General features: G+C 40.2%; 1 protein-coding gene across 1 annotated transcript; it reads left to right on the top strand.

Moving 5' to 3' along the window:
• Positions 1-6: 6 nt before the first annotated feature.
• On the top strand, positions 7-22,615 carry OBI1 (ORC ubiquitin ligase 1). The gene is made up of 6 exons (XM_059821939.1): positions 7-78; positions 4,857-4,992; positions 5,992-6,083; positions 7,724-7,972; positions 11,275-11,363; positions 20,775-22,615. Exons 1-6 carry the CDS (start codon positions 7-9, stop codon positions 22,276-22,278), a joined length of 2,142 nt encoding a protein of 713 aa, XP_059677922.1. The 3' UTR covers positions 22,279-22,615.
• Positions 22,616-24,272: the final 1,657 nt, after the last annotated feature.

The raw sequence follows: 24,272 nt of genomic DNA, 5'->3' as shown, positions 1-24,272 counted from the left end.
GCCGCGATGGCGCAGCACGGGCCGAGCGTCACGCTGTCCCTCACGCTGCCCATCACCTGCCACATCTGCCTGGGGAAGGTAACGGCGCCGCCGCTGCCCTTCCCCCTCAGCGCCGCCGCCTGCGGGCGGCCTGGTGGGTACGGGGCGGGGAGGGGGGTCCGGCCCGACCCGGCCGACGGCTGCTCGGGGGGCCCCGCCGTGGCCCGCAGCCCTGACCCCGACGGGTTTGACTCTTTTAAGGGGCTGCGGCCCCGCGCTGGGAAGAAAGTTGGGGTGCGGGGTCCCTTCTCCACGGTGGGGGGTCTCTTCTCCTCGGGGTGGTGGGGTGTCCCGCCTCGGAGAGGAGGGGATCCCGCCCCGGGGGGTGGGGCGGTCCCGGCTGCAGGGGAGGTGTGTTGCCACCCTTGGGATGGTGGGAACCGTGCGCCGTCGCGGCGGGAGCCTCCCGGGGGCAGTTAGAGGGGGCTGGGGGCCCGGTCCCCGGGGCAGCGGTCGCCCCCGCGCCGGAGCGTGGTGTGTGGTTCCCAGGGTGAAGGTTTTGAGGGTTTTTCTTCTTCCGATATCTGTAGGAGCTGGAATGTTTCAAAACATTAGGTGTGTTTGAGCGTGGTGCTGTGTCGTAGAGGACAAGCGAAACAAAGAGGGGACGTATAACCAGGTGGATTTAAAAAGTACTGAGCAAAACTGCAGCAGTCTGGAGAGGAAGTTTCCGTTTCCTCTTTCTGACCCTTTCTCAGTCCCTTTCTCTTCTTCCTCGGGAAGTGGAGGGCTCTTGCTAGTCTGTTCTCCTCTAAAAGCCCCAGAGCTAATTTCATAGCTGTCACTAATTGCTTCTCAAATTCTTTGCTTATTCCTCACTACTCTTTTTTTTCTTGTTTCATTGCTCTCCAAACCAAAACAAACCTCTTAAAGCACACTAGTAATTACAAGGGAAGAAAGGTACAAACCTTTTATGTTTGTACTCTGGCGTTTACTGTCCGGTTTCTTTCTACCTCATGTGGTCTTTACTCCAAGACCTTTTCTGCAGGAGTGATAACAAAAGAATAGGCGCCTTTGATGTATAAAATAGGTGTAGTGCTGGTAGTGAAAGTAGTGAGACACCTCCCTTTCCTCAACTCGCTTAACTCTGACAGAGAGTGATGCTTTTAGCAACTGTGTTTACTCATTTCTTGGCTTTTCTGTGGAAGCCGAGGAAGACTTCCTGGCTGTGGTCCTGTTACCTCTCCTATTTATCTCTTTAATGAAAATGGGGGAGAACACAAATTTACTGTGTCTGTAATGCAGAGTAGATACTCTTGAAAAAGAGGAGAGCGAAATCAAACTTGACAACTTATTTGCTATTTGAATCTGATCCTAGTGACTTTCTAATCTAAATACTTGATAAATTCGTTAGGTATTCGCTCATATTTTGCTATAAAGCTACTGGGTTATTTCAAGCCACCATTTCATACTTCCACTTCTTTTCTGGAGTTGGTCAGGAATTGATGTTCCTGAGTTTGTACTGGAAGAGATTTCCACACTCTTCTTACTTGGTATCTTGCACTGACTTAATATATTAACATTATATAAGTAACCTACTGGTGATATCTGTGATAAAGGTATTTGAATACTTTCCTTTTTAGATGCATTAAACTATTTAAATTTTGCCACAGTTGACAGGTCTGGCTGTCCTTTTTTTAAATACATACCTTTGTCTCCAGCTTGGAACTTCAGTGAAAAACTTCATCCGGAAAAGCTCTTCTCTTTTCAAGAGTAAAGGTTAGAGGAAGAAAAAGTTATTTCCTTTAAATTAACGGAAAAATCTTGCCAGTTTTGTCCTGTGTTGTAGGGGGAAGCAGAAATTGTCACGGAGCGTTGACATATTCTAATACTTCTGTGGTTTGTATCATAGGCTTCAAATTGAGTAGAAGGCCCACCCTACAGTCTGAATGTACCTCTTGCTATCTCTGCAAAATTTACAAAGGACTGGCTGCAAAGTAGAAACTATTCACTGTGCATAATGGTAGGGGGATAAAAAGAGATATTGGAGAGAAACTCATTCAATAATGTCGACCACTCATTGTTTTTAATGAAGGAGAAATCTTGGGCGGGGGAGGGAACGTTAGCCCATTGTGTTAGTGTGAACAGTGTCATCAAGTATATTGGCAAGATGTGCAAATAACCATTTATAATAAGAGTTAATTGGATAAATTTCATGTTTGTTACCTGAATGTTCTTTTAATACAGTCTGGGCTACTTTCTAACATACCTGTATACATAATTAGTGAGCAGATCAGAAGCCATCTGCATCAGGCCGTTAGGTTTACTTGTCCTACAATGACTGAAAGTCTCTCCTGTTGGTTTTGGTGTTGACAGTTTGCTTGGGCTTGGGTACGCGATTCTGTGTGTGTTGAAACCCCACAGGATGTCTGGGAATTCGTTCACTGGTATCAGCATGCCTGCTTTTCCACACGCCAGCTCCTCTGTTAGTACTGCTTGAAGGTCCAGAAGTGCCTTCAAAATGACATAGATGTGTACAGGATTTTATTTTGATCTGTGTAGGAATCTCATTATGTGTGGGGAAAAATTAGGAAATTGCTCAAAATCACCTAGCTGATCAAGCCCTCCCAAATAAGCTGTAGTCTTTCTAGACATTATGGTCGATTAAGGAACTGAAACCATGCTGTAATTCAAGTGAAATGCTTTTTTAGTAATGAGTGTGTCACGATCCCCCACCCCCCGGGCTTATCACAGTCGGGACTCGGTGAAGGGCAGCAGCACCCCCAGCCATTGTGTGACATTTCAATAGCAGCTTCTACTGTTGTCGCGTGGATTGCTTTGTGTGGATCCTGAGCCAACAAAAGTATAAACCTCAGCCCTGAAATGAAACTTGTAAAGGTGTGTAAATCAGAAGCACTGTAGCCTGGAGAGTAATAAATGTGACTTACTATTTTGCTAGAGATATGGAGTAATCATTCACTTGCAAGAAGTGTGCTTCCATGTCAGGTTTGGGGTAACTGAGGGTCTCTTGCTCCCCGGGGGGGAGACCTGCACTCCTGAAATGTCTTTTCCTGTTTGGATTATTTTATGTTATTCTGCTCTGTATCCTATCATCTATGTAACTATTCTCAGGCTGCTTCTGACAAAGAAAGTAGTATGGCCAAAGAAAAAGTTGTGGGGTTTTTTTTTTACTTCTAGCTGCTGGTGGGAAAGCTGGAGAAAGCTCTTTTTCTGTTAAAGAAAAGCAGTAAATAAAGAAATTTTTTTTTCCCAATAATTGAAATTGTCATATTTAAACATTTCCAAAGCATTGGTGTGCTAATGCTTGCATTAATCACAAAAAAGCCTCCTTAACTAGAGCTGAAAGTGTACAGTCACTTGGAGAAATCACTTAGTCTCTCTCTATTCACACCTTCAATAACTTTAGTTTCTGTTTGTGTATAGATAAATCCTTTGGCTCCCAGGACTGTCATATTGGAGGTTTTAAAGAGACTGTGAATCCTGTAATGTGGCAGAGGCATAGATAGTAAATTGGAGAAGAAGCTGACAGATCTGAGCCTTAATTCAGATCCATACGTATTTCAGTGGCAAAATGCTTGGTTTTTAGCTTGTGCAACACTGATTGTATGGGTATGATTACTACAGGACACATCAAATCTGTTTTCCGAAGTGATTCGTGGCTGTCCTTTCCAGTTGCTTGCTTCTCCCTGCCAATGTTTCATTTTTCCTTTTTAGTTTTACTACTTTACTAATAGAATGAAAGAGGAAGATCTTGGGGATGATGAGGACTTCTTTTAAAGTTGAAAGAATTCTCTTGAACTTTGGTTTTAAGTGCAACACAGTAGACTCTAAAGTAATAGATACTGCTACTTCTGTGTCTCAAAACATGTTTCTTGGCCAAAGGTAGTGGTGGAGGAAAAAAAATTATTTCTAAGACCCCTAACACAGATGGTACTTTTAGGAGATTTGAGAGTGTGTATTACAGTAAGCTGTAACAGAAGTTGCAGTAAGGCATAGATATAGGGGAAAGTCTTTTTCTTCTGTATCATATTTGGTCCCTCTATGCACACTTATTTTCAAACAGGGTTTATAGTTAAATAACAAGAGAGAATAATGCATTGTCATTAATATTTTCTAAAAGTTTGTTTACCCTGCTGTTTTGGAAGGGAAGGGGAGGGAAAGCTTCTTGAAAAGATCTGTGTCTGATTGGAATATTTAATCCTTCAGTTAGCTGCCCCATTCTTGGGTAATGACTTATTTAGTAGCAATGCATATGTAGCAGGAGGCTTGAATTAGCGATTGCTGGTTCACGTTTCTGCTCTGTGGGTTTGGCCCTTACCCTTTTTAAGGCTGATTTCCATGAAGCTGATGATGTGCAGGCTAGAGTTAATCTGCAACACTGTCCATTTCAGTGACACCTCTTCCAAGGCAAAGTGTTGGTTGTTGCCAGGAGCAATCCCTCATTCCCTCACTTTTGGAAGTCAGTTAATGCATATATTTTGGTTTCTTTCTACCTAGGGAGGCAAATGCATTTCACTGGAGTGGCTGGCTGCAGTTCTTGGAGGTTGTGGGGCTAAGAAAGGGTGCCTGCCACACTGTGTATTAATGAGCTCTTGGAATCAAGGCCCTTAGTTTTGCAAAAAATGGTTATAGCTTTGGTGCCTTCAGTAATAGAGAAATTTGGTGTTGTGAGTCAGGAGGTCACTCCTAGCTAGCCCTGTGAAACAACAGTGTCTCTTTCCTGCAAGACCAGACTTGCACTGAGAGATGGAATACTGTATTTTCATATTCTGGTAGCTGAAAGAGTTTTAAAGTATTCATAGTGTTTTTCTGTTTGTTTTCTTTTCTTCCCTCCCACCCCCCCCAAATACTAAAAGGTCCGTCACCCAGTCATCTGTGTCAACAACCATGTCTTCTGTTCCATTTGTATTGAAGTGTGGCTGAAGAACAATAATCAGTGTCCAGCTTGCAGGATTCCTATCACGCCTGAAAATCCTTGCAAGGAAATTATAGGTAAGGACAACTTCAGTCTTTGAAATAACTTTCTGGTATTTACTGCTGGTGGATATTCTTTTGAGTCCAAAGATGTCTGGATACTTTTTCCTCTGTGTTTATTTACTGGCATCTAAGGAAGATCTGACTTTAACTCTTTCCAGAAGCATGCATAATAGCTACAAGGTAAAAATTCTGAAGATGATGTGTATATTAATGGCTAGATTATTAAAAGACAGCAAGCACCCTGCAGCTCTAATGACTGTTTTTTAAATCTTGGTTGGATGGTGCCTTTAACTGGAAAAAAAAAGCGTCTCGCTTGAAGTACTCTACCTATGCATTGCAACCTGTTGACCTAAGAGAACAGTATTTAGCTGAGAAATAGTGTACTTAAACCCAGAATCTTGAATGAGTATGTGGTCTTTTTTGGTTGGTTGGTTGGTTTGTTTTGTTCACCATTTCCTCCCTTTTGCTTTATTTTTAAGAAAATGTCTTTTGGCACAGAAATAAGTCAAAGCTACAACACTTGAATGAGGATCTGAACTTCCCCAGAGCTAGGAAGTACCGCGATCTTTATTTGACATAAAATGACAGCTCTGCTATTTGGTTCTGAGAGAAAAATATATCTGAACAATCTCACTTTAGAAACTTACACTATCTTCTACTATGCTTGATTCCGCCCCCACCCCACCCTGTACCCCCCAACTCCCTAAGTTCTGCTTTAATAGTATGGTCTTAAATAAGATAGGATTCTGTCAAGGAAAACACAACGTTGAAAAATTCAAAAGTTGTCTTCCTGCTGTGAGGCAGGATTTTGACTTCTAAACATCGTTAACAGATACTCCTGTTTAACCCGTTCTGAAAATGAAAGGACTTCAAATCTCCCGTGGTAGTAGATAGGTCCAGTATTAGCTGTATTTGTAGTTGGTAATATGAAAAATGTTATAAGGTGGATTACTAGTATTGAATTGACTGAAAAAGAAACAGTATTAGTGTTTCTTTCATCCTGTGCTGCTTTAGGAGGAACGAGTGAAGGTGATCCTATATTTAGTCCGACAGTCAGAAAACACCTACGTAAAACAAGGCTTGAATTACTCCACAAAGAATATGAGGTAAGGATGTGGGGAGTGTTGTGACTTTCCAGATGAACTGCAACTATTAAATTACTGCATACAACTGGTCCTTTTGCTTTGAGTCCTGTTGTTCTTAATTTAAGTAAAGGTTTATACTGAATCTACGTGAAACTAAGCTGCATTAAAATCCCACCTTCTGGCTAAGGTTGCTGGTGCTTGAAGTGATCCCGCTGAAGTCATGGTGATATTCTTTCTATGCTACAGGTATCCAAGTACAGCCAGTTCCATAGTTTTGTGGGAACTCCACCCCCAGGTGCTATGGGAGGGTTTTCTTTATGCATATTGGGTGTTCAGGGCTTTTTTGTTTTATCTTCGATACAAATGCAAACATTTTCTGAAGTAATCCCCTGTTGCTCAGGGAGACTAAATTCCTTCGTAAAGAATATTGCCCACTGTAACCTTATGGCATAGGTTATTTTTTATCATTGTTGCTTTATTTTTTTCTGAAAGTGAGTGAATGCTTGGAAGTTTATCTCCACTTGCCTGCTGGGAAAATACTCTTAGGAACAAGGTGAAAAGATGTTAATAGTTTGGTTTTGTGCTTAGTTTGTTTTCTCAGCTGTTGTTTCTTTAGTAGCAGCAGTGTGAAGACATCGCATATTTTGCAAGGAAACCTGTGTCAGGGAGGAGAATGAGAGAAAGGAAACGGACACTGTATATATATGTAACACTGGGGAAGTAAGGGCTGTCTTTTATGACAAGCTTGCCTGTAGCTCAGCTTCTTTCATCCTCTATGAAAGAAGGTGTCAGGAAAAGGAGGTTTCCTGCCTTTCTATTGAATCAACTCCAAAATCACACGGATAGGCGTAGGATAACATAAATCTCTTCAAAAAACTAAATTTAAAATGGTTGTTCTCATGCTGGGGGAAGAAAAAAAAAAAGCAGTTTGATTATTCGTACAAATATGCCTTGGAATTATGCAAATGCCGTGTATGACCTCCTTTAGTAATCTGACCTTTAGCAACTCAAGTATTTAAGTTGGTGAACAGTGTAGAAGACATATTTTTAGGATAAATTATTTCTTTTATCCTTTTAAAAACAGGCTTTTGAAGGTTTTTGCTTCTCTGTGGCTTCAGACCGAGACAGCTACGAGTTTTGTTCTTTGTATTTTGAGAGTCTTTCCTAAGATGTTGCTACTTTCCTGTAGCCTCTTCCAAGCAGTGTTCTGTCCATTTTGAATCTTGAGACTTTCAGCATCTGAACACGTAATGTTTCAGAATGTTTCTCTCATATCATTCTCAAATAACAGCAAATGAGTCAGCAGAGGACGACCTTAAAAACACTCTTGATACAGGAAATCCTCCCACAGAGTGCCCTAATAATAGATTCATGTTGCTGAATGCTTTGAAGCTTTTGGTCCGCCCGCCAGTTTGTTCAGGGTCCTTTATGTAGTCAAGGGATTCCGTTCACTAAAACCTTCACTATGCTTGAGTGTGCAGGTTGATTAAAATCCTGCCTAGAGCACAATACATAAGCATACTTAGATATATGTCTAAGTGAAGGCATGCATCTGGGCTTGCCAGAGAACCCATGTTTCTAAAGTGCTGTGGGAACTTGTCAGTATTATTTAATTAATTCCACACATTATTTTAATTCCTGTAAATTTCTGACACCTTTAGGATGAAATAGAATCCCTGCAAAAAGAAGTGGAAGATCTGAGAGGTAAAAATCTCAGTTTACAGACACAGCTGAAATCTCTTCTGGATCCCACGGCATCAGCTTTATCTTGCCAAAATGAGGAAACTAGCCAGTCAGCAGATGAAGCAAGTACCAGTGGCCCAGAAACCCCAGAGGAATGGAGCAGAAAGCTGAAAGCTGCCAATGATATATATGAAAAAGTGATGGATAATGTGGAAAAGTTAAAGGAGGTAATAAATACATTTCTTCAGCTGCCTCATAGTGTAAGTGTTTTGTGTTAGGTAAACAGGAGTGAGAGCTAGCATGACCTTTGGGTACTTCATAGATCCAGAAGAAAGAGGAAAAAATTGAATTCCAGTGACTGTTGGTGTATCATAGTATTTCCATATAAGCCTTTCCAAGTGTCAGATGTTATTGCTTGTTCTAGTGAGTCTTGTATGTGACTCTTCTTCAACTCCTCTGTCACTGTGTGACTGGGTAATTGGATTAAAGTAGCACTTGTCACTGGTATTGATGACCAGATTTTTCAGGCTTGCAATAATCTATATAATATATCTATTTTACAACATTCAGTGGCCAAACACAGTACAGTTGGCTGAGGCAGATTTTGCACTATTGCCCTCCCTGCTAGCCAATATTTTTGGTGCAATTTGCTGAGACAGAGTAACTTGACCCTTTGACCGAAAATAGACAAGCTTCAGCATTTTATGACCAGAAGATCCTTTAGTGGAAACCTGCAGCTTTCTTATACATCTTGAATGTAATGTAAAAGAAAACCTGATATTGCAGAAGGAGGGGAGCAGGAGATAGTCATGTGAAAATATATCTAAATAAAAATATCTTGCAAAGTCTACCTGCGGGCACAAGAAGGATCACCTCAAACATTGAAGAAGAGTGAAATTTCAAGATTAATTTGAAAGGCAAGGTGGAAAGAACTGGACTTGCATTTATTCAAAATGCTGCCTTTATTTTTTCTATTAACAATCCTGCATTGCCTCCTGCAAAACCAAAGTGGTATGTGTTTAGGACATTTTTTTTCCTTTGTAAGCATTAATAGTGTTCACAGTTTTCCTGTGCTACAGACTCGGAGGCCCACATTATACTGTTCTGCCATTCTGCTGTTTTTAATGGGACACTACTAGATTTGCTTCTGCGTAGTCTAAAGCAAATTGTGGCCCTGATTGGACTGCATGATAAACACTAAAAGGGATAAACTGAGTTTCCAAAATCAGATTTTTCAATAGCTTGGCTAGACTCAGACTTCAACTTTACAGGCTGGGATACATCTTCTGCCCACCTAAGAGGATCCCAGGAGCTTCAGAGTCACTTGTAGTTGGCAAAAGGGGATTTGCAGCAAGGAGTTCTTGTCTGCCTAATTTTTTTTTGCCTTTTTTTTTTTCCTGTAAAGTTAAACTGTACTGACTCTTTTTTTGTGGTGACTAAGATTTTTGACTTCTTTCCTAAGTAAGTAAAAAGAAGAATATAGCAGGGACTGAGGGAGGGGTGTGTTTGGGGTTTTTTTTCAGTATAACTTCAGCCTTAGCAAGAAAAGGGTTTTAAGTTTATGGAGTCTCTGAATTTGGTTAAGGGTTAGACATGAATAGAGGTTTAGATGGGTTTTAGGGACCAAGTCTCACACTAGGATCCAGACACTCTCTTCCCATCTGTTCCCTGTTGAACAGCTGCTCAATTCCAGAAGTACCTAAAATCACTTGGCTTTTCTTTTAGACCATGTTTCACTTCTGAGCGTGCACTGACCAGCCCCAGTCTGAACAGCAAGACCTCCTTCCCATGTACACCAGAAAACTTATCCCTTAAAGGACCTGACCCAGGAGCTTCAACCACCCATCGCTTCCCAGTGAGACAGGGTACCTGAGAAAATGTGGTTGCCATCACTTTCTTCTTAAAACTAGACTGAGTTAGGAAATAGCAGCCACCTTTATCATTTAATGTCCTAGAGCAGAGACTCCCAAAGTAGCCATTACAACTTTGAGTGGAGTCATAACGAGTATGGAAGTGGTGATACAAACCCAGTAGTAGAAATACCAGACAAAGTACGCTCATTAATAATGCAGTTACATGAGCTCATTAATCTAGACGTCGTGCTGCAAGTGGGGATCCCTTGCAGATTACTCGCTTGGAGGGTAGGGCACTTTCTGGAAGAGGGACACCAAAGAGGTTCAGTCCTGCCTAGCCATGTGCCAGGTGGATGCCCTACCTACTAACTCTATGCAAGTCATGCAATTTCCTGTTTGATGGGGGCGGGGGGGGGTGGCTGTGTCTCTGGAAGGAGAGAAAGGTCTTGGCCATGTTGTGAAATGGTTTGATGCTCCTTTGGAAGTGAGGTGTCCTGGATTCTTACTCATTTCTTTCAGGATAGTTTCTTGTGCTTTTATTTTTTAAATACCAAATAGTTGACACTCAGGAATCCAAGCCCTGGGCTCACCCTTTCCATTCCTTCTTTACCAGAAGTCTCTATTTACTATTTCTGGCCCTAGGAATATGGTGGTGTTTGGGGGTGGGGGTAGTGTTTGTTTATTTTTTTTCCTGCTCCATTCCCCCTACCCCCCACTGTCTTAGCCTCACCTGGAGAGGTTGCTGGGGGTATTTGTATAAGCATTTAGAGTTTTCTGCCTCTCTTCTTGCACTGTTTGATGCTTCTGAAAAAGTACATTTCACTCCTGAGCCCAATTGCATAGCTCCTTCTTTGGATCTAACTCTAGGTCATACTTTCATTATGCAGTGGAAGCGTTATCTAATTGAGGCTATGAATTAAGAGTCCAGGACTGGTGGTACCATTTTCAGCATACGGAGACTGAGCAGACTATGAAGTGCAAAGAGTATTTTCCGCTTGTTAGGATGGTGGTATTCATTGTTCTGAAACACAGCAGCAGGAAAACTTCTCTTTATATGAAGCATCTTGTTAACAACGGTGTCCGCTGAACTGAGTATAAGGAATTGACCTCAACTCAAGGAGTAAGAAGGGTTGTGAATCAGGAGTCTTAATCACAACATCCTGGAAGAAAGTGAAGAAAGACTGCAAATAGCTTGTCGTAATGGATTTACATCCACAGGATAACTATGCTTTAAAATCAACAAGCCAAAAAAACCAAAGTAATCTTACTCTAATTTGGAATGGCGGAAGCTGTCCAACATTAGTTTTGCTGATACCTGCACATTGTAATGTTAATGTATTTAACATATTTAGTCAAGTGGAAAAAAAACCATGGAATTGCCATTAGTACATCTTCTTAATGACTTTCTGTACTAACTAACATAGCTGTGTTTATTTCCCTAGATAGGACGCTTGCAATGTATTTTGGGAATATAAATAAAAAATGTCTGTTCGCTATTCAGTTTTGCAAGCCATTTCCCATGGTGATTTTTAAGTGGTGTCCCTGTCTGAAGGCTGTTTCCTGCCTTCACATTTCTAGTTCTGTCTCTTTAAAAAGGAGAAACAGCTTGTCCTATAAATATTAGAAGTCATTTCTGTTCTACTGTATACTTATTTTTTTCCTTTTCTTTTCCTTAGGCAAATAAGAAACTGAGCATGGAAAACAATAGCCTTTTAAGAGAGAATTTGCGACTAAAAGCTGAAGTTGATAGTAGATCACCCCAAAAGTATGTGAATATTTTAAAAGCTACCATATTTTATTTATAGACTGTTTAACTGTTGTAGGACTTTAACCTAAAACTGTGGTGGTGTACACGGTGTTGCATATGTGTCTCCAGGTAGACTTTGGAATTTTTATCCTCATAGACTTGGGTGACAAATGCAACTTGCAGAATAGCATCAAGTCTACAGTGAAGGAATATGACATGACTACAAGTGCTATTCCTTGCATTATCTGGCCAATATTGAAGCACTGGATTTATTAGTTGGTTTCTACATTTAACTTATTTTTGTTATTGGGAAATTTCTAAATCTGGTATATGGTCAAAATAGAGTGCAGAGGTTCTGGTTGTTTGTATTTGTTTTGTTTTGTTCTTCCTTTTGCTGCCTTCAAGGTTTGTTCTGTGGACTTAGGCTCCCTATTCAAGGGAAGTCCCTAATAGCTTTGTGTCTGGGCAAGATATGTAGAATCGAGCTTCTGCAGCATGAGAACATCATTCCCAGAACTGACACCTGTGTTTAATACTCTGTCTTAAACAGTTAAAACATCAATGACAATGACCTCAAAAAGCAGAAACTTTGCCATACTGATTACAGCTGTGTGCTAAGATACCTCTCCTTGGAATTACTTTGTGAAGCAACATGTTCATATTTTTGAAGTAGTGTTCCTTTCTTTCATTGGTTTGCTATCTTTTTTTTTCTCTCATTGGTTTAGAACTTAGAAAGCTAAGAGCAGCATTGGCTGCAGGTTTATACAGTGCTTTTGAGGAAGAGGGTTGAGGGGTACCTGTGTAATGTGTGAAGAGAGCTCTCTGGATTTTGTTCTAGTTCACAACTCGCTTGCTGGAAGGTGAAATTAATCCTTATAGAGAGCTTGCTTGCCAGACTGCTTGTCATTCAAGACCACAGGAAAGAAGATGCATGATCCTTGTGCTGTGCTGTTAAATGCGTAAAAGTACATTCTGCCCTGAAGTCCCCTAATAAGGGAGATAGAGCCCTGTTTAAAGGCTTGACAATGGAGAGGGCTTTAATGGCATAGAATATCTTTTCCCCGTAACATTTGAGAGTGAGTTGTCAAGGATGGGAAACTTGAAAAGTAAATAGATGTAACTAAATGAATCCTAGAAAAGATAAGCTAGAAGAGACCAGGTCACCTAACTTGATTTTGCTTTACTGATGTCAGGTAAACTCCCCAGTGGAGAGAATTTTCCTTTCTTCTAGCTTGTGCACACTTTACCATACTGTTGGTCAGAAAAATCAGGTATTGGGGTGGGGGGTGTGAAGAACTAGTCTTCGTTGCAAGCTGATTATTCTCCCCTTTTGCCATTGTGGCCTAAAATAATAGCCAGTCACTTTCTTCTAAAGAAGCACAGATATAGCCAATTGTTACTAGAAACTGGGACAGTGTCAAGGTCTGTTTTGCAGCCCAGATGCCAGCTAGATTGGTCTGTCTGTGTCTCTACTATTAATTTTTTTTTTTTTTTTTCCCCTTAGTCTCCAGAACAAATAGTCACATCCTGCCTGCCTGTTGGGAATGATCTTTGGCCCATGCTGACTCTAGAACTGTGCATGGCAATTAAGTACATGAGTTGAATCAGGCTTAAACTGGGCTGGGAACAGTTGAAACACTTCAGGTGTGTAGACAGTTGCATGTCTGTACCCTGCTTCTGCTATCTTCAGCTTTGGTTTTGCTTTGAGCCCAGTGGTGTACTACAAGAATTTAAGTATATGCAAGAAAAAATTTGTCCTGGAAGAACACACCTAAAATTTAGCCCTTTTGATTGACCCTAGCTATACCCATTCAGTCCTAGTCATGTCTTCTAGAGTAAATTTGTCCAATTCTTCTAGATAAGTGTGACTTAAGAGAAAAAGTAAACTTCTGATTTACTTGGTTTTGCTGTACTCTCAGGTCTCTCCAGTGTCTATGGTTTTGTGAAGCAATAACACTTAAAACTGGGTACTAGATTCCAAATGAAGCTTCCATAGCAGTAAGTAGAGCAGAAAAACTGGCTTGTGTCTTGCTACAACATCTTATATTGATATCTTGCAATACCCTTTTTGTTGCTTCCTTTTACCTGGCACTTCTGGCGCAAATGGCCAGTACCAGTTCTGCTAAATAGCTACTTAGAAAGTTACCTTCCTACCTCATTTTGCATTTGTGCTGCTAATGTCCTCTTCCAAAGTGTGGGACTTCACCCATTGTTTTGGCTTTCTTCAGGTTGATGTTTTCATGCACATGTCGGACTTAAAACAATTACTTTAAATTCCAGTCTTCACCCTTGTAGTCATTAGTCTGGTCAGTATCTCAACCAGACCTAACATCAAGATATTTTTTAAATGTTCTTCCAGTTCTGATGGCAAACTTTGATAATATCTAAAAGGTGTTTCAACTAGGCTTCACACACTGAACAGGGGTTGCAATAGCTGTTTTCTTACCTTGCTTATGAGCTCAGAATTGAAGGCATAAGCGTCAGAGCCCAACAGTGTCACTATAATTAAACTTCTCTGTGCAGGTAGACTGATTGGTCAGTACAGTTGTTTCAGTGTACTTTATTCAGAATTGTTCAGAAGGTAACTTTTGGAAGAAGTTTCTGAGTGGCTCTCTAGTGCAATTTAAAATAGCTACCAGATTGGATCTTTGTAATTTAGTGTCACCACCATTGTTTCATTTGTCATATATTTCTTAGCTTCAGATTGTCAGGTATGGATTCATGCTTAAACAACTGGCTAGGTAACTAACTACAACTTGCATCAAATTATTTTTTAAAGGATTTGTCAGTATTCAGTCTCCTTATCCCAGACGTAGTTCATTTTGTGTATAGTGACACTGTAACTAAATTATGTTAGTAGGCTTTGCTTTATAGCAAAGGAAACACTGAAGGCAGGTGAATGATCCCTTTGTAACACAGACTTTACCTCTGGCATAAGAGGGAAAATACAATTAGCCTTCTTCAGTGGTCAATAAAAAACTTTCCTTTTATCATAGTCTTGAGTTGTTTTTTCTTTGTTCGTATCCATTAAAACCTGCTGAAAAATGTCATGTATGTCAATAAAATTGACGTTGCAGCCATGTCAGGGATTTTCACACAATTTTTAATTGATGATGCTAATTGATTAGATTTATTTTTTTTTCATGAAACATTTTTGAGAATAGACCTTCAGCAGAATACCATACCATCATATAGTTGGGACATAGGTCTGAAAAGCAGAGGTAAGTTTCTTGCTGTGATTCTTACCGAAGACCTGTGTTGGTCTCCCATTTCTCAGGCAAATCAGACTGAGTGTTTGGTGGTTCTGTTTGTTTGTTCTTTCTCCTGAGGAATTTTCAGAGACTTCCATTTTCCTGATACAGAACAGGAAAACTTCTAAAACTTAAGTTTTGCAGGATGATAAAGCCCTATTACTTCCAGCTCTACTTAAAATAGAAAACTGTTAGGTCTATTGGCAAGGCACAATGGATCTAAAAGCATTTTTGGCAAAGGGCTGTTTGCTTTTTACCTGAAGGAAAATAACTAGCAAGTGCATCTACTCCAGGGTATAGTGTATTTTATGAATGGTTAGATTCAAATTAGCTTGAACCAGACTTCTAGGCTTCCTAGGAGTATTTTCCCTAAATATTTAATTTCTTCTGCCAGTTGTTGAGTTATCTCTTTTCTCTGGTTTTGTGAGTTGTATTGTTGTTGTTTGGCGGGGGGAGGCGGGGGGGGCAGTTCCCCTTTCTCCAGTTTCACTGTTTGTCTTGTCTAGATTTGTGACTTCAGGTACCAGCACACTGAAATCTCAGGCTGTTGACTTTCTAGGTCATTCTGTACAACATTCAATTTTTATCTAACTCAAATATTTCCACTCATACCAGACTATTTAATTCAGTCTGCATTTCACTGAGCCTACAAATAGGCTTCTAGTAATCTGTGTCCAGGGTGTAGAGGGTGAGAACGCTGCTATCTTCCTTGATAGAAAACTGGGCTTCTTTCTCACCTCCCTGCAAGCTTGCTGTCTCAGAGTAGTGGCCATCTTCAAAGACCAGCTGCAGCGTGGCCTTGAAAGTAAATAGGAGAAAATGCTTTTTAGTAGCCTTCAAAACAACTTTGAGTTCTTGAGTCATAGCATTAAACCCTGAGGAAGCACCCGCTCCAGGCATGAAGATCTAAACCTTAAGCAGATGGATAAGGACATTCAGATCTCATTGCTTGGTTTTGTGGGTGGTTTTTTTTGTAGTAATTCTGGAGTAATCCTTTCTGGTTTATGCTATTCACCGACCTCAGGTATAATCTGGCTTTCCTACATGGAAGACTGGTGCTGCTTCACTGAAAGATGTTAAAATGCTTGGAGAGGCTTTGGATGTTCGTCTGAATTCACCCAATTCTTCAGAGAATGTACCTTGTCTGTTCTTCTGTTCAAATCCTGCGGCTCTACAGTCATACAACAAACAGTGAAGCTTAGTCTTACTCATGTGATGTGAAGGAAGTGGATTTCCCTGATGCTCAGGAGAGATTTCATGAGGAAGACCATGTGTCTTCAGATTGGTTTGTACTCTCTGAACTGTGCAATGGAGGGGATTTACTGCCCAGTGTTTGGTTATATTGAAAATAACGTGTTCTTTTACAAGCTTAGAAAATTAGCTATAGCAAGTGTTTCCACTGCTTCCTTCAAGAAGGAGCTGTTGTACGCTTTCTTCTGTCAGCCAGCCTGGTCTGCAGAATGGAAAGCAGTAGTAGGCTATACCCAGGACTTTTTCTTCAGTGGAATCAAATTCCATTACTGATTTGGGTTTTTTCTGGGTTCAGATCTTAAATAGAGCAACATGCTTGAGGTATATCTCGACTTTTTTTTTTTTCTTGCCTGCTAAGAAAAGGCCCCCATCTGACAATAACTGTTTGTTTTTTCTTCTTAAACATGTCTATGCAAATATGACACAATTTTAAGGCAATTGTATATAACTTGGTATATTGTCAAGATGTTGCTGCAGATCACCTTTCATAGTTGATGTAGAAAATGATTGCAGAACTCATTGCCATCTAGCTGCATCTGGTACATGATATCACAGAAGGGCTATAGAAACTAGTAGGGCTTTCAGCTGTTTTGTTCTTGGATTTGCTACCTCTTTCTTCCCATCTGACTGCAGAACTCAAGTTAAAATGTTTATCTAAATGACGGGACTGGATTTGGTTGTGTACTCTGGCATTGCCCTGATCTCGAACTGTGACAAGCCCTGACTGTACATTGTCATTTCCCACTTCTCACCCTTTGTTTCCTTCCAGAGGATGGATCATGCTAATGTATCTGAGCTGCAGGGCAGTCCCCAATCTGGGCCATCAGGTGATTAGAACTGGAGAGTCATCTCCATGGCATCCTTGTAGCCCCAGTCTTCTGTAAATGGTTATAGAGGAAAACTGTTTGCTGCAGCTGCTTACTATCCACAAAGAGAAATGTTTGTATGAGGTTGTGTGGTTTTAAACTGAGTTGATATGAGTTAAGGGCTCAACTAGACAGACCTGGTACAATCAGTTGTCACTGATGTGTGAAAATAAAACCCTAAAGCTGAATTTGCAGAACTGATAGATAAGAAGAGAAGAAACAACTGGAGAAATTTATTTTCTTATGGGTGAGAGACTATTAAACTTCCTGAACAGTTTCTAAGTGGACATCTTCAGCAGAACTCAAACATAACTCAGGGGGCAGTTGTGGAATATGTGAAGGAGGGTTACTCAAACATTATAGCTATAATGTTAGTTCTTGCTCACTGTAGATGAGAGCTGACTGCAGCTTTCTGATTGGTGTCAAGTTAGAATAATGCTGGGACAAGAAGGAGGACTCTAACTGAGGAAAGGTCCTGAAATATGGGGTTCACGTGCTCATCTAGACATCCACTGACACCTCAGACACTGTAACATATCCAGTACACATACCTGGGGCTGGCAGCTGTCATACAGGACCTACAGGAGACCTATATCCTTCCAGAGTGATAGCTGGAGGCCAGCAGTCGTGTGAAAGACCTTAGGCCATGTAAAATGTCACTAGGTGTCTGTGTTGAAGCAACCAAATCCCACCTGAAATGTCTTTCTATTCACTTTATGACTGATCACTGGTTTCTCTGAGCTTTCAGTTTTCTATAGGGAGAATGTACTTGAAACAAACGCAGTGAGATACAAACTCATTGTTTAATTGATACAACTAAAGAACAAGACCCTAACACTGAAAAGACTTTGCCCACACATGAGGGTATGAAAAATGCTCTTTACCACATCTATACTGAATACCTTAACTTTACTGACGAATGTATCAAATTGTTACCAAGTGTGAAATGGTTCAAATACTTCAGGAAAAGTAATTTATCTAGAGTGTTAGACCAAACTTCATTTTATTTTCATGTAACTGTACTGTATTTGATTATTATCATCATCAGACTGTAACCTTTTGGCTATGGCATAGCTCACTGTACAACTGAAGGGAAAAGAAGAGATCACTTATGAGAGTGGTTTGGTTTGGGGAGATGGGGAGGGTTCTGGCTTCTTTAACCAGAAAATAAACCATATTTAAACCATATTTAAAATATGCATGTCTTTTAATCTGTCTGCTGACCTGCCAGATCTGTCACTAAAACACCTACGTCATGCTCTGGTCTGGAGTTACTGGTTTAAATATGTGCATTGTAATATGACTGTCTTTAAAAATCCATGTCCTTGAAAATTTGGGAAATAAATGAATGGAAGTCTCAAAGCAGGAACAGAAAGCAACTACTGTTCTGGTGTTTAACTGCAGAGTTAACTGTTCGTAGGCAGCATGTCAGATGCTCCATTGCTGAAAACCAAAATTCCCGAGCACATCCCTCTACAACAATTAACGTATTAGTGATGCTCTTTGGCTTTGAACAACATACTGTATTTTTTTTTAACCTGAGGACACTTGTTATAAAAGTTGCACTTGAGAATACAGTGCTTCTTCCTCGCAAGCAAATCTCATGCTGTCACTAATGCTATTTGCATTAAATAAACATATTACACCATTCTTCCATTAAAAAGGAATTGCCAGGTATGCATATAAATGTAAACATGTTTAATTTTTATATCAAAGTGTCTGTTACAGCAAACCCCAGAAAATCTTGGTTATTTTACATAAGCATTTTTCCCCATCTCTCACTTGGCTATTAAGCTAAATTGTATTTTTGCATATACTTTTATATCCTTTATTAAGCAATGTAAGGTTTGCTCCTGTAAGGCTGTGTGAACAGGTCTGTTAGAGAAAGGCAAAATAAATACTTTTGAATCACCCTAGGAAGCAGGAAGGGTCTTGCTTGGGCCCTGCTGTGCTACAGTGGCTCCTTCAGTATTTTAAACCAAAATCTGAGTTCCTTTTACTGAAGGAGGGAATAAGCCAAAATGTGTTGTATATGAGGATGCTTATTTCATTGTAATCTCCTTCATCTGAAAATATAATTGAAACATTCCTAAGCTGTCTGTGATTCTGCTTTTATCTAGTTTCAGAGGGGAGAGGGAGGAAGTCTCGTGCACCTTTTCTCCCATTTCCCTCTTGCATGCAATTGGAAATGGAGAAACTGCTATAATTGGTTGAGAAAACTTGTTACCCGTAGAGTAAGCAAATGAAAAATGGTCTGTCTTCATTTCTATAAAGACAAAGGTAATTGGGTAGAGGTAATGCAGAGGTGGGAAAGGTCCTTGCCTTGATAGAGTTCCAGCCCAGCCAGCTTCTTTTAGGGAAAAAAAAAATCTTACTAACTAAACACTCCTATTCTAAATACGAAACTACTACCTTGAGCCATTTCGTGTCTACAAAGCAGTGAGTGGCGCATACCAAAACCATGTGGAGCTTAGGCTGGTCTGATTTCAAAAGTGGTCTGGTAGCAGTTCTGTGAAAGAACTGACTTAGACTGTTGTATAAACCTTCCCCACCACTGAACCATCTACACCAATGTCTTCAGAGTCCTTTAAATATGCAGAAGCAGTTGAACAGTGAAATATGCCAGTAGATTTGGTCATTCGTGCCCAGTTTGTTTGGGACTTCCTTTACCCGACTGCCCACTTAACTGTATCGCAGTTGTCAGCGTAGAGCAGTTTCCTACTGCTTTGGGCTCAGGAATTGAAGAAACAAAATACAGTTTGGTTCTTTGCTGGAAATGCATGCATAGATACATGGATATTTTGCCAGCATAGTCGCAGGCCCCAGATACACCACCTTCAGACCTCACTGGTCTGAGCATTGCAGTGGGAGCATTTTGCGAAGGTGTGAGGAGGTGGAATGGGGAAAATGGAATGGGAATTCCCTGTGACTCTGAAAGATGCTGAAGGAGGGACAGACAGACAAAGAAACAGAGTGGAAATTCCAGGCAGTGTTTGTGCTGATAGAGTGAATATAAAGTTGTGCTGTAATACGGAGCTGCAAGATGGAAAGTGGGAGTTAGTGTAAGCCCACATACAGAGTTGTCATTTCTTTGTGGTATAAAACCTTATGCATCAGAATTGTAGGGTGGCTGCAGGTCCTTCCCTCCTTCCTAAAAATACCAGAACTTTAATTGTTTTTTCTTTCTGTAAATTGAAGGCTCGGATGGAGCAGGGAATTCCCTGGTGCCCACCTGTCAGTGACAGGTTAGAATTAGCCAGGGCATATAGCTGAAACCTTCACCTGCCCTCTGGGGAAGGTCAGTCTTGAAAGCTGGTGGAGGATGGGAAGGCAAGTCCGTATCTTGGCGGTTGAAAATGTGCTCAAGCTGGAAGCCCCATGAACACACAGTTTTCACAAACCACAAGTGGCAGGTTTTTTGTGTTGGAGTCAAGAAAGAAATTAGATTGTTCTGGTTGTAAAGCTCAAAAAAACAAGTAGCTCTAAAGTAAGTGGAAGTACCATCCACGCGATGGCCGAAGAAAAGCTGTATATCTAACGAGAACGTAATTGAAATGGTCTATATAACTATTTAAACCACCTCAAAGGACTGTTGCAATTTCTGAATTTCATATTGGCATTTTACATTTGACAAGGTGACATTGTGTAAGAAATGTATTGTAAAACACTGCTGTACTGTAGGAAAATGATTGAATGTAAATATTTCAAGATGTGGACCACTGTTCAAATGTTATCATAAATCTTTGCCATTGTTTTAGGGGATAATTCTTCATGCATATTTGAGTTGAATTGATAGAACCAGCCCCTGGAAGGGTAATCTGCTTGTTATTGCCTTACTACCACTAATAGTTTAATTTTGGCTTTTCAGGTATTCACCTCCACCTGTACATTATATATGATGATACATTTTTTTTTCATAACTAGCAGAGAAAAGTTCTTACTTTTGTTTTCAGATTAACACAATGTTTAATAGCTTTGTTCTTTCTTGAAATGAGCTCGCAAAGCACCACGAGAATGTCTTTTTCCAGCTTAACATGTTCTTTCTTTTTTACTTCTTGCAGGTTTGGTAGGTTTACAGTAGCTGCACTTCAGTCCAAAGTAGAACAAAGCGAACGTGAAATGAACCGTCTGAAAAAGGCACTGGAAAGAAGTGATAAATACATAGAAGAAATGGAGTGTCAGCTTTTACAGCTGAAAAACGCAGGCGAAGGAACCCTGACAGTGAGTGCTGTTAGTGAGAGTGCGCTTTCCACAGATGCTAAAGGAGCTGAGAGCAGTGAAGATACAACATGTTTGAAAACCCAAGTTGAGGAGAAAAAAGCTTTGACTACCAGTCAAAGTCCTGACAGTCTTGAACAGCTGACAAGTGGTGGAACTTGTTTAAGCTCTTCTAGTCAAGATGGTTCAAATGGCTCAAATAGCCAGTGTGCCCCGAAGAAAGAACTATTTCCAGTTTGTCAGGGGGTTCTCCTAGATGAAAATACTACCAATATGGATGCCTGCTTAGAAGAGCAGTGGAATAAAATTGAGGAATGTACCCCATATAAGGATGAAGAACTTTATGATCTTCCACCACCTTGCACTCCTTTTCTGTCTCTCAGTCGCCTTCAGTTGAACACTCCTGATGGAAAAGAAAATGCAAGGAAACCATCAACATTCCTGAGAAAACTGAAATTTGAAGAGTTTTGTGACACTTCAGATGACTGCAGCAAAGATTCGCCAGAGCACAGCACAAGCAGCTGTAATAGCGCAAAGAAGCTAAACTGTTTTACTACAGGAAAATCAGGTTTTTGGGGGACCTGCCCAACAAATTTTGCTGAGAACTTAGATTTTGATGAATCAGAGCAAAATTCAGTAGCTGGTCAGTCAGATGAGACATCAACAAAAGCCAGTGATAAAACGAGTTCTTGCTTACCAAAAAGGTTACATACTCTCTGCTCTTCCGAAATGAATCGCACAAGAACCTCCAGTGAAGCGTCTATGGATGCTGCCTACCTCGATAAAATTTCCGAGTTGGACTCAATGATGTCCGAGTCAGACAACAGCAAAAGTCCATGTTATAATTTCAAGTCCTCCGATCTTGATAATTCTTCAAAGTCAACAGAGTGCTCTAAGCTTCTGAATGAAACTGAGAAGAAACTGGAAGAGATGAGTGAGGAACAGAGTATGAAGTGTCCAGAGACAAGCGATCTAGCAGTTGATAGAACTGGCTGGAAGTCTGCTATGTTTTCTATCCTCTCCCCATCTGAGCTAGATATGAATGACCACTTTCCGCTGTTTACAGGCCAAAACACAGTGGCTAGTGATACCAAACCTCCAAACTGTTTATTTCAAAGAGACTTTTCCCAGAGTTTACTATTCAATAACTCACAAAGGTTGTTTGAGGAACAAAAGTTTGGTTCCTGCTTTTTAAAGATGTCGTCTGACCTGCACAATCAGCTTAATCCTCCTTGGGTGTCTTCCTTTATAGCTGAAAGGAAAAATAAAAATGTCAGTCAGTCAACCAAGAGGAAAATTCAAAGCAGCCTTTCCAGTGCTAGTCCGTCAAAAACCACCAAAAACTGACTCTGCTTGGAAATTGAACATGACTGAAAGTCATCAACCTGCAAATGTTTAATATTTACAAGTGAACTTAATTTTTAATGACTTCCATGCAATCTGATCCTGTCTTTTTCGACTATGTGAAAACTGAACTTTCCCTTGCCCATTGCAAGCTCTTTCCTAGGGAAGAACCATTCCAGATTCTTTTCTTTGGCTGGACATTTTGTTTACTTGGGGGTTTGGTTTTGGGGTTTTTTTAAGTTTTCAAGTTACATGATCTTCCAGTTGTGAGCACAGGTAATGGCTCCCGTGAGCAGGACAGTTTTAAGTGGTCTTGTCAAATCAGTCATTTATGTAAGAATTTGTTTTAAAGGTTACGTTTCCCATTCCTAAAGATTACATTTTGTGCATGTAAGGCAGCTGCTGGCTATATATCCTATGGATTCATGAAATTGCTATAAAACAATGTCAGTTTTGCCATAAAACTTGCCTCCCAGAGGAAATGTTGTTGCCTGGACTGTTTCATAGCACTGTACTGTACTGAAACTCTTGTTTTAAGTGGGTGTAAGGTAGCAGCCTCTTTCTTTTCAGGGTTATAGCACTTCAGTTAGAAAACATCTCCTCTTTTAACACTGCAAACATGGCTTGTGTTTTTTGAAGTTAAGCACAATTTTTAATTTAGTTCCCAAAAAGCATTGTTATTCTAAATGTGTCCAGTATGCCTGTATAGACCATAAAAATGGGTTTGTATGCTAATGACTTGTTTACCTAATGTGCACTGAACATTTTACATTAATACTGTACCATTTTACATTAATACTGCATGCTTTTCTATGTGAATTGAATAAAACATGTTATAAGCACTGTAATCCTTGATGTTGCCTCAAATATTGAATTAGCAAAAAGAGAGTGGGGAAACTTTTTTTTTCATAATATCTTAGTTTTGTGAAACATAAATGTGAGCTTATTCACAAAAAAAAATCCAATCTCCCTTCCTCCTCCTTGTTAGGCATATTACCATTCTAGTGTCAGCATCGATACAGTTGATGGAAATGGCTTTCGGCCTCTCTGGAGGTGACTCTTCCATAAAGTATTGCATAGGTCAACATAATGTGATGGCCTACTACAGGCAGGAGACCTAATTAAGCAGCAAAGCAAAATTGGTTTCTTTGCATTATTGTGTTTAAGTTTTTTTTAAGGGCATATTTAATTGTAAGATGCAGGTTTTTCTTTCTATATAGGCTTCTGATAGCGTTTCTTACAAACAGACATCCTTGCTTCATCAATACCTAGGATATGAAAAATCCATATGCTGCCTTTCGTCCCTTTGAAAAGAGGGATAGCCACTTGGAAAATTTCAATAGACTGGCTCTTCTTTTGTAAAGTTAAGTCCTGTAAGCAGTTTGAACGAGAACAACATTGCACATTGTAATGTGTGCATGCATTCGTGCAATTGGTGTGTTGATTCTGTTCTTTGAGAAACAGCTTTGCCGAAACATCATCATTCAAGCCATACATCTCTAATACTTTCTTAAAACATCCTTGTATCACAAAGTGATCCCAAATAACGCAGTAAGTGTGTGTTAAGGTCATTGTTTTGTTTCGTTGTGGGTTTGAGGGGAGGTGCATTTATAGGCTTCATTTTATACCCCAGTATAGTTCTGATACACAGGTAATTTTCAGTGGTGGAAACATGACTACAACTGATATCATACCTGAAATCAAACTAGAATAAAGGAAAATGTTGGGGGTTTTTTTCATCCTGCTTTCTAGTCATTTGGACAGGAACACCACTTAATGGGCTTGCTCTTCAATATGAAGAAGAGCTCAGCCTAAGGTTAAAAAAAATGCTGAAGATCAAAGTCATAAACTTCATACCTTAATTTCAAGCGGGGACAGAGAGTGAGGCATTTCAGGCCAGGTACTGGCTTTTCACTTGGAACAATCGTGGGAGCACACAGATCGTCACCTACAGCCTCCCAGCTGGTAACTTCCTACGATGTGACAAAGTTATCGCA

The sequence above is a fragment of the Gavia stellata genome, chromosome 1, assembly GCF_030936135.1.
Source record: "Gavia stellata isolate bGavSte3 chromosome 1, bGavSte3.hap2, whole genome shotgun sequence".
NCBI lineage: Eukaryota > Metazoa > Chordata > Aves > Gaviiformes > Gaviidae > Gavia > Gavia stellata.
Note: the sequence above shows the minus strand (reverse complement) of the source record. Positions and strands in the feature narration are given on the sequence as shown.